Source organism: Lineus longissimus, chromosome 4, assembly GCF_910592395.1.
Source record: "Lineus longissimus chromosome 4, tnLinLong1.2, whole genome shotgun sequence".
In the NCBI taxonomy this organism is placed as follows: Eukaryota; Metazoa; Nemertea; class Pilidiophora; order Heteronemertea; family Lineidae; genus Lineus; species Lineus longissimus.
The window spans coordinates 3,741,051-3,751,743 of NC_088311.1; the positions used below are offsets into that span (position 1 = coordinate 3,741,051).

The following is a 10,693-nucleotide window of genomic DNA, read 5'->3' on the forward strand; positions in this document are numbered from 1 at the left end:
AGGACACTGCCGAGATGACTGATCGATTGACTGATCATTTGATTATGTTGCACTCACCAAACATTGTCTTGGGGTGAATGATCCAAAGAGAACATCATGGTAATGAATTGCCTTTGCCGCCAATTATCCCGCAAACATTAGCTCATTCCACTTGGTTGATATTTGTGTCCACTGTGTACTTCGTCCATTGTCCAAAGTCCATTGAGATGCGCCGTAATTCTAGATGTCGCATCCATAATGCATCGATGTTCAATGGTGCGTACAACAAGGGACTATAGATGCCAATATTATCATTATTGTGTTAAGATTTTTAATCGACCAATAATGGGGTTATAAACTCATTAAGTCCATCAACAGACCTCTGGGTAGTTTGTTAATTTGATATCACCGGATATTGTTAGTCCCGATTTTAAGAGATCCTTCCATTCTGGTTGTAACTTTGTGAGTCTGGTTGTGACTTTGTGACAACAGGTGAGGAACGCGCGTGAAGGATCCGTCACTGTTCCACAGTGTTCTCCACTCAATTTTCTTTTGGTCAAGTCGTAAGTTTACAATTTTGTGATGTTGAAGTTTTTCTCAATTGATGGTCTGGTGTTAGGAAACTTTTTGTGTGGTGGTCCAACTTATTTTAAATAGAAAAAAAACATCGGTCGGTTGGTGAATTTATTATTTTGGTAAAAACAAATTCGGCAGGTGAGAACACTATCCAATGCCATTCGGCAACCGTCGTGTGTCCTCATTTTTATGTCCGGAGATGGAATGAGCAGTACCAGAACGTGGACCACACGTCCCTCTTGTTCATTCGGAAACATTCGCGTGTCCTGATTCATGCTGGGAGTGGTTGTGAAGTTGTGATCATGCCGGGCAACTGTGGGCGGAGTGGGGGCGATTATACAACTGGTTGAAAACACGGGATGTGGCCAAACAGGTTTATGTCGTCAATGTCATCACCATCTCCGAGAAGCGCGCTCTGAATGCAGATTTGTTTTGGGATCTCTCAAGGAGTCATAAGTGCAGTGCTGTCAGTTCATAAACTCTACTATTTCTTTGTCCATAGCTTGAAGTTTGTTCTTTTCTCCTGCACTGATTTCAATATTCACCTGCGGGGACTTGCCAGTCATCTTCGGATTGCTTTATATCGTGTATACATGTACATCAATATAGGTCTTAGGTGAAGAAATTTAAAATGAATAATTCTCAAGGTTTCAACATTCTGACATTTTGATGATATCACAGTTGTGTTTTAACGACGCTTCTAGCATGTAACACTTATCACTATACAGTATATATCATCAATATTGTTCGATTCACATGTATCACTAAAGACTACAGTATAGTATCATCATTACTGTTCGATTTACTTGTATCACTAAAGAATCAATAATGTTCGATTTACAAAAATCAAACAAGGATGAAACGTTCGAAAATGAGTGACGCAGTTGTCTTCAATTCGGACTTCTCAAAAGGAGAAAAGGCGGGAGACCTCTTTTCTTATGAAAACGAAGCTTTTGATATGAAATCGACGGCTGATTTGGTGAATAGTGAAAAGCCCGCGATCGAAGCAGAGGAAGGGGGAGGAACCCTCGGAGTGCTAGTGGAGTATTCGGAGAGTACTAACTTTCACGGATTCCGCTACATATTTGCTGCCCCTACAATTTTCGGAAGGTAACTTTCTTTGATATCCTCATTACTTTACATCTTTGAATCTACAGAAAAAGACTGCGGTTGATTGCGACATTGCAATGGGTCATAATCATTATTCTTGACCACCGGCCAGCAGTGGACTGGCGATATGCCAAATTACATCAATTGGAGTGTTACAACAGCTGCGCGGTTAAGCCCGCAGCACACTAGCCACCAACTTTGGCAACAAGAACCTCTCGACGCCGAAGTTGGCGGCCAGTGGATCTCGGTCAGAGCACACCTGCCCAGAATCGGCGTCCAGTAGCGTCTTTTCCGCAACTTGAGGCTGCCATTCTCAAATCATGTGACATCAAGACGCATACTGATTGGCCATAGCCTCGCCGCCGACGCCAATTCAGGCGGCAATCCGTAGCACACCTGGCTTCCTCTCGCGTTCAAACGCGGCGACACGCGTCAAAAATCAAACATGTTAGATATTTGGCGTTTAGTTGCGGCGAGTGGCGGCGCCGACGCCGTTCGTAGCAGACTAGGGATTTTTCAGGCGTTCAGGACTCTTGCGGCAAAAAACGCCAGTGAACGCCGAAGTTGGCGGCTAGTGTGCTGCGGGCTTCAGAAGCGATCTTATCCGGGCCTTAATCTCCGGTTGTGGTTTTGTCCTCATGAGACCAGTCTGTTTTCGTCGCACTGGAGTTCATGACTCTGGCCTATTATTAAAGGAACGAAGATATACGTAATGAATATTGAGGGTTCTACAGCGGGAGTGCGAAAAATCATATGAAACCGCCTCCCTGCATTTTCGTTTCAAATATTTTACAGAGTATGTTGGCTGCTGCTCTTTCTGACCGCCGTCGGAGGACTAATCTACCAAACCCTGGACCGGGTCAACCTCTACAGTAGCCGTCCAGTTAATGTGAACATTGATGTGAAGCGGGCTCCGTCGCTTCCTTTCCCGGCTGTTGTAATGTGCAACACCAACCAATATAGGTAACTTCGCTTCAACCACTTTTCTCAAGTTTATGATATACATGTAGTATTTCTGTCGTTTTGATTAATCAGAACCGTCCATCTATCTTCCGGCGCCGTCCTTGAAGAATGCTATGAACTGAGGAAGCCAAATGTGATGCCATCCTCCTGATAAGATTCGAGTAAAGTAATAATAGGGAGTTTTCGCAAATCCCCCGAAACACCTGGGCGAACGCCTGTCCCATTATTCGACATCGTTATCAGCAGCGCGAACAATGGGATAAACGTTCGCGTTGGCGTTTCGGGGGCTTTGCGAAAACTCCCTATTAACAGAGTATCGATTCTGGACAATGTTTTTGCCCTAAAATGGTTGTCCGGCAAACAGGTAGGACTGGAGCACGGGTCGTAACTTTATAATGCCGAAATTTCCGAAAACAGCGTTTACGAGGTTACTCTGCTGTCGAAGGAGCAGCTTGCCATTGACTACGCCGGGATTGCCGGATCTCTATGTTTCCGCTTCTGAGTGCTTCCTCTCTTTGTCTGGGATCGCTCAAAGACAAATTGACCTGTTTTTTCCCTGTTTCCCCCTTTATATACTGAAACATCATGGTCTCCCAAGCTGTGAGGGGAAACACTGAAATATGGGAAACAACCACAGATGTTACAGTGGTCATCTATATATACTGAAACATCATGGTCTCCCAAGCTGTGAGGGGAACACTGAAATATGGGAAACAACCACAGATGTTACAGTTGTCATCTATCGTAAATAAGTATGATTTGAGACCAAAATTTTCGGTCTTGGCTCAATGCTATCATACGCTATCAGCCACAAGATAGCATTTACGTTTCTGCGTCAGCTTAAGCGGAAAACATCTCTAATCCTCTCTGATAAATGAATTTGAAATTAGAAATTTTTCTGATTGACATATTAACATATTAGTAATTGTTTTAAACTAACTTTGTGCTTCAATTTACGTAATTGGATTACGAGAGTGGCATGCATCTTGATTGATTTTGCGGGCCTCACAATGATTCATCATTCTAACGTTTTTTTCTGCAGGTTCATTCTCTTTGTGTGTAAACCTAACTCCTTGAATAATATATGTTGATTTATAATGTGTATTGTACAAATGAGTTTTTGATCGTAAGTAATCGCAGCTAAAAAAAGATGTTTAGGCTAATATGATTGAACGAGAGGTTATACATCTAAAACGTACGGTGGCTGCACCGCTTGCTATTGCACCCTAATCCTTAGCACCCCTTTTCTATGGCACCCTACGCTAAGGCACCATTATTCGAATGAAAAAAACTCCCAGCATCAACAGACCCTATTCTTCTAAGCATGTCATGTCAATCAAAATGAACAAATAAGATACCAAAATAAATATCTTTGACAATCTTTGCCTATTTTCACAAGAATGACTGAAGCTGAGAAGATGGGTGTATACAACGGCATTAAAGATTATTACAGCTCCCTGAAGAATGGGACGAACAACAAGGACAGATACAAGGTCGCCAGTATGGACTTCAGGAATCTGACAATGGAACTAGGCCACCAGAAGGATGACTTCATATACGAGTACGTATGCGTACGTATGCGTGTGTACGAATTCAATGTTAACATGGCTGACTGACGGCCACCTTTATATTTGCAGAAGTAGTGGCTGTGAATTAAAAATTCCAATGTTCTAAATTATCTCGCGGCATGTCTTGTGAGTTGCAGTGCATGCCTGTGATATTCGGTCCATATTTTCAATATTTGTATTGCTGGACAAAAAAATTCTGCTAAATACAAAATCCATCGAATATCGAAATCTCCAAATATACGTGACGTAGTCAATATACCTTATAGAGTCAGCCGATAGTAATTACATTGTATCACTATCGCATTAAAATATGTTTTCTCTCTTAATTACTAGCTGCGTATGGGGCCCAGAGAAATGTGGCCGGGAGAACTTCACTCGCGAAATCACTGATTTTGGCGTCTGTTTTACCTTCAACGATGGGAAGTCATCCTCAAGGCAACTGGACGTCCATACTAAAGGTGAATCATGACTAAGCCGAGTTGAGATTCCCATCTTCAAAAATGAGCATGCGGAGACTGTAGTACAGTAATTGCTCAAGCATATTCCAATGAAGATTATTCAAAATTGATCACAGTGTAGTATAGAAAATATATATTCGGTTTTTGTTGTTTTTAACGTGGGAAAGTCAGGAATGTTTGAGATTTGATGGATGTGTAGGATTTGGAGACTAACGTTTTTGGTGAAGGAAATGGTTTTAGTGATTGATTTGGGAATTTCAGGATTGAGGTAATTTTTTTCCGCCTTTTGCGTAATCAGCGTTGCCTAAAGTAGCTGTTGGAGTGTTGAAAGTAGGATCGGCGACCGGAAAAATGGGTAATTATCATTTTTTGCAATTGATCAGCCGGCCGGGAGGAGGGGCCAACGCTGATAACGTATACTCTAAGATTTTACAGAAACTATTGAAGCGCCCTTGTCCGAAGTTACGAACATCATTTGTGTGTGCCTAATTCTTCAGGTGAGACCTTCGGCCTTAAAGTTATCCTGAACCTAGAGCAGTATGAATACATGGCAGGACCTAATGCGGCAGCCGGCATCAAGTTGTTGCTGTACAATCAGAGCGACTTCCCTCGCGTAAGAGATCTCGGCTTGGTGATCCCACCCGCTAGTAACACACTCATTGGCTTTAAAGTCAATACGGTGAGTGCATTGAAATTTACAAATTTGTTTGCTTGATTCTCGAATACGTTCAACAGGTTGAATATACAGGAAGGAAATTAATCTTTTTATACTCAACTGAGTGGACTTGTCAGTATATGATACTGTTCACATCTGAGCTGTGGTTACTGTTAGTTTCACAGCTAGACGATCAGACTGGGAAAACCGGTTGATCCTATTTACGGATGCCAAGTTCCCTACATATTTTTCATATTCCAATTACCATATGTCGCCATTATCTCATTTGAAGGTGACCAACGTCAAACCCCCTTACGGAAAATGCGGAGAAGTCCAATTGAAAAACTACCAGAAATACGCGGAATCATCCTGCGAGGTTGAATGCCTGACCAAACTGGCCGTTGACAAGTGTGGATGTCGTGGCATCTACATGTCTTGGAATGCAACCGACCCGAACCCGCCAGCCTACTGTACCCTGGCACAGACAGAAGGATGTCTCAGCAATCTTACACGTAACTGTTCATCATTATACTTAATAAAATCTTCTTTTCTATTCTCACTCTCAACGAAAGCACTCAAATATATTTACTATTTAGGTGAACGTAACGTACATTTGTTCCATCTCTACCACCAAACTGACACAGCTATGACTGAACAATTGACTGTCCGCATTCACTTGACATCGCGGTCATCACCGGTTTTGAAAAGCATGTACAACTGATATGCAAATGCACGCGAGTACAAAACTCCCTTTTACATTTTCAGACGGCAAACAGCCGGACTGTCACTGTCCAATTCCATGCCATGAAGCCACCTTCGTAAGTACAGTCTCTTACTCGGCCATCTCGGACTTCGAGGCGAGAAAGCAAGCCGTATACATCAATACCTACCAGCGGGGTATCGTCAAAAAGTTTCGCGCGGGAAGGGTGATCCGGGTGCGTCTAGATGACGAGAGTGTTGCAGAGGACAAACAGCAGATCAAGGAGTTGTACGCGGAGGCTCTGAAGATGAACGCGGCTTTAGGAGATTCGATTGGGAATAGGACGAAACCGGCCAACTCGACAGCAAATTCGACAAGCTCCATGAGGGTATTGGACAATGTTGAGAAAAAGGTCAACGACTTGATCTCATCCACCAAAGCCGAGGTCGACAAGGTCAAAGGTCAGGTCGAAGTTGAGGTGAACACGTTCAAGAACACCATAGACTATGTTGCCACTAGAAATATCATGTTCGACGTTCAGAACCTTCTCAGGCGTGAGGTCAAGATGTTGTACACGATTCTGGAAGAGTGTTTCAATTTTGCCTCCTCCTCCCCCTCGCTTCAAAATACTCGAACTACATCCAAACCAGCTTACAATGAGCGTATGAGCACAATAAAAACGAGTTACATGGGCAAAATTGACGTTTTAGTTGACATTCTGAAGACAGTTTCTGCTCTGTATACAGCTGTGGTCAATGAAAAATGGAATGGGACATGGAATGGTCAAAAGATGGAGCTACCAGAAGCTATAATGCTGCAGTATGGAAATAAAACGTTGAACTTAATGACTGATTTCCAAGATTCTGTGACAGGTTTACGTGAGAAGTTAAAATCTCTGGAAACTTGCCTTCCAGGGATCCCTATCCCTGATCAGGGTGTCTTAAATGCCGACAGTATAAAACACGAGACAACGCGTTGTAAGGATCAAGCAAACATCGTGTCAACATACATCATGAAGAACACATCACAGGAATCTAAAACGTTTTTGAATATTCTCGAAGAACCACACAACCGCCTTGAAAAGGAGTCCGCCAAATTGGACCGCCTCTTCAGTGACCTTGAAACAGCTTCACGCATCATGAACTCAAGTATAAACAAGCTCCGCGAAATAAACAATAAGCCGGATCAAGAGTTACCCAACATGGCAAAACTTATTCGGAACGCGTCTGATCTCAACGACCTGATACCAAAATGGCGCGAGCTGTCCAAGAAGCAGCTTGCCATTGACTACGCCGGGAATGCCGCCTATCTAGCTCTTGAGAAAGCAGTGCTGGAGAAGAAGGACTTTATGGGAAATTTCGAACTGACGATGAACTACATGCGTGATGTCAAGTCTAAGGCTAATGACGTTCTGAATGCACTCATCGCCTCACAGAAGTCACGGAAAGACAACGACAACAGTACTACGCCTTTGAGGGATTTTATCGGCAAGATGCCCTCCTACATCCAGGAGGTAAAGGATCTCAAGCAAAAGGTGGATGTCATCGTCTTCACCCTAGAGTATAGACGGTTTATCGAGAATTTGGAAGCCTTTAGGAAGTCGTTGCAAGTGAATAAAGAGTTTTACAAGTACGTATACATGAACCTTATCCTTGACCACCTATTTTGTTTGCATCTGATCAAGATATTCCCCAAACTTGAAGGAAGTAAAAGACAACGAAGTTTAGGATGGCATACCTTAAGTCCTTTTTTATGTTCGTATTTGGATTTAAGCGGAAATTAATATTATCAGACATTTTGATTGAAAGTTGCACGGTAAAGTACTGGTCGATCATCAAATGTACACTAGTTGATGCACAACAGAAGCATATCAGCTTATATGTACATTGTATAAGTGGATTGGACACACTTGACCAACAACTGTCTATAAACAATGTACTATAATGATGACCCATGACGTTGAGACTTTAGGTTTGAATGTTTTCTATGTTTAGGGAAAACTTCCTGACCGTCTCAATCTACTTTCAAGTCCTGCAGCGCCAAGGGGTGACCCAGCAAGTGGGGTATACCTGGTTTGGCCTTCTTTGTAAGTAGCTGTCATGACTGATGTTGGTGTAAGGTCTAGCCGTAGATCATTATCGCCAGAGTCTCGTTGCATGCCTCATAATCTTGCCCACGGGGGGGGGGGGGGGTGGGGGGGGGGGGGGTTGCGCAGTAGCGTTTGGACGCCTACCCTGCTCTCGAAGTGCAAGTTCCTCTCGGGTGTTGCATTTAACGGCCTTTACCTTAATTGAAGGTGATGTTGATGGACTTGCTAGCTTTTTGATCTTGATTATTGAACTGGGCCTGCAGGCTTTGGTTAGCAGTCTGCAACGGTCTCGATGTACATTGCATGTGGTGTTTGAGAAAATGCTGGTTTATTCATTGCAAGCTCGTTTATTTCGATCGTCAACCTGGGTTTGCAGTAACTGTCTTGACTTCCATTGCAGGTGATGTTGGTGGAACTGCTGGATTGTTTATCGGGGCTTCGCTCCTGTCGATCATCGAGCTGCTCTATTTCGTCACTTCCAAGGGTGTCTCTGCTTGTATTGGATCTTGCACGAAGAAGAAGGCTGTGGAACCCGAAGCAACGAAAGCCTGAGCTGAAGGCTATTTTAATTCGACCATACACTAACAGTTAAAACCTAATTGTAAAGCGGAATCTCTCTCAGCGAACACCTCTGTAGCAGGGCACCTTCTTTATTAGTGTAGTGATGTTGGTCCCAAATGGGTCCTTCTAGAAATTCTATAGAATTTGACCTCTGTAATTAGGTCCCCGCTCCATTTAGGAGAGCAGTTGTCAGTCCCAAGGGTGATCTTAAGAGAAAAGTTTTACTCGGCTGTAACTATGGGCACTAGACTGACCATATTGAGATCACTCATGTTCTGGTTTTTTTCTTTTTGTTCACATTTTACAAACATTATTGCGAGTGTTCTCCAAAACAAACTAAATAAACCAAAAACCTATCAGCCCTATACCACCAAACATAATCCCATCTAGTGTGCGTCGCAAAAGACTTTTCAAAATTCGGATCATTTCGATGCTTTGAAGCGTTTTTATGCTCCTATTTTCTGATTTGTTTGAAAATCTCCTAAGCGATTCAGTCAATCACAACTACTAGGCCACGCCCGTTTTGGTGACGTCACGTAACACGAGTTCGATTCGATGACATCACTTAAACCCGAGTTCAATCCGAGTGTTGGCATTCTCATATAAAACAGTTAACTCGGCTTATAACTCGGCTTACTCGGTTCACGCATGCGCATTTGAAGCCACGGGCAGACCATTGGGTGATCACTAAATCCTAAAGGCTAGAGGGAGGTAATTATAATAATCTCCACCGCCCGACCCGATGACGTCATTACCAGAATTTCGGGTGGGAAATACCCCAAGTATTTACATCACAATGGCGGCAACTTAAGTTCTGTTTGACCATTTCATAACAAGCAATTTCGGCATTGTGAAGTCAGGCAAGAGAGCCCTGGAAGTAATCGATGAGCTAGAAGTTGCAACTACGACAATCAGAATATGGCCCTGTGGGTGGGGTAGTACATGACGTCATTTTGAAAAACCTCCCTCTAGCATTTAGGATTTAGTGATCACCAGACTTGATAGATTGGTTCCCGATCGACTCACTAGGGCGTATGAGACTCCCTGTAGTTCTAGTAGTCCTTATATCAATGCGTTTGGTCGCCTGACGCTTGTAAGGAGTAGTGTTTTTGTGTTTCTAACGTTATTGCATTTCTATATTAGCCTAGTACATGCCCACTGACGTCGGACCTCTAGGCTCTGGCCGCTGGCTGCATTTGCCATTGGGTAGGCCTACGGGGTGAGTTTTGATCAATCATGCTGTCTGCCAGCCGTAGGCAAATACTGGAAGATGTTGGCAAGAACACCGACCATCCGGCGAAGAAACTATAAAAATGAAAAAAAGGAAGGAATCTTTTTTTGCCTGGGTGAGAAACCTTCGTAAAAAGTTACACTTTCGATTGTCGGATGATCTACTTCCGGACATAGTAATTTCTCCGCTCTCGTCATAACCCCTTCCCCCTCTACGCATATGGATACCATCATCAGGCACCACTGCTTCCTCCACAATCCTGGGGCTAATCAAATTTGCTGGTAAGCAAATTTCTCAGTCTTGTTCTTAAGACACATGTGGTAGCGAATTGAGTTGTCTTCATTATTAGTGCACGTTTTTTTCTTGGAGTTCCTGGTGTCGTTGATGTCATGATATTCTGACTTATTTTTCAGCAGTTCAGAACCAGACAAAAAACTTGTATCATATTCAAAGAATTCTGATGAGCGCTTGTAGGGTGAACCCGACTTGGACTTTGGAATGTTTATTGTCCACCCGATATTATTCAAAAGTGTTGTGCCAGAAACAAATATAATCATCAAGGGTAACACCTTGCATGAGACATTAACAAGACATGTATTCTTGCACTAAAATTCTTCAAATGTTCAGCCCTGTTTCAAACAATGATACAGAACACTCCTATAATTTCATCGTTACATGTACATGTGAATTTGGTCTTTGTCACATTATATCACTCTGTTGTTGATGTCGGAATAAAATAACGAAATCATCTCAGAAATGAACGAACATGCTCGTGACGAGTGACAAATGGCAAGTGTACGGTG

The 10,693-nt window shown here is 42.9% G+C and overlaps 1 protein-coding gene across 2 annotated transcripts; it reads left to right on the top strand.

The window, feature by feature from the left end:
- Window positions 1-1,204: 1,204 nt before the first annotated feature.
- LOC135487170 (uncharacterized) lies at window positions 1,205-10,646 on the top strand. Of its 2 annotated transcripts, XR_010446787.1 has the most exons (10): window positions 1,205-1,665; window positions 2,461-2,628; window positions 4,028-4,189; window positions 4,530-4,654; window positions 5,152-5,333; window positions 5,602-5,821; window positions 6,075-7,638; window positions 8,004-8,095; window positions 8,499-10,005; window positions 10,304-10,646. XR_010446787.1 is itself a non-coding variant. In XM_064770638.1 (9 exons), exons 1-9 carry the CDS (start codon window positions 1,412-1,414, stop codon window positions 8,648-8,650), a joined length of 2,919 nt encoding a protein of 972 aa, XP_064626708.1. In that variant the 5' UTR covers window positions 1,205-1,411; the 3' UTR covers window positions 8,651-10,646. The 2 variants fall into 2 exon arrangements, 1 of the variants encoding a protein (XP_064626708.1); XM_064770638.1 differs by having other exon boundaries at window positions 8,499-10,646.
- Window positions 10,647-10,693: the final 47 nt, after the last annotated feature.

Bases quoted from the DNA above. Each gene is read 5' to 3' on its own strand.
- LOC135487170 (XM_064770638.1), top strand. From the start codon at position 1,412: ATGAAACGTTCGAAAATGAGTGACGCAGTTGTCTTCAATTCGGACTTC. The intron at 5,822-6,074 runs GTAACTGTTCAT...TTACATTTTCAG, and splicing joins ATGTCTCAGCAATCTTACAC to ACGGCAAACAGCCGGACTGT. The intron at 8,096-8,498 runs GTAAGTAGCTGT...CTTCCATTGCAG, and splicing joins TACCTGGTTTGGCCTTCTTT to GTGATGTTGGTGGAACTGCT.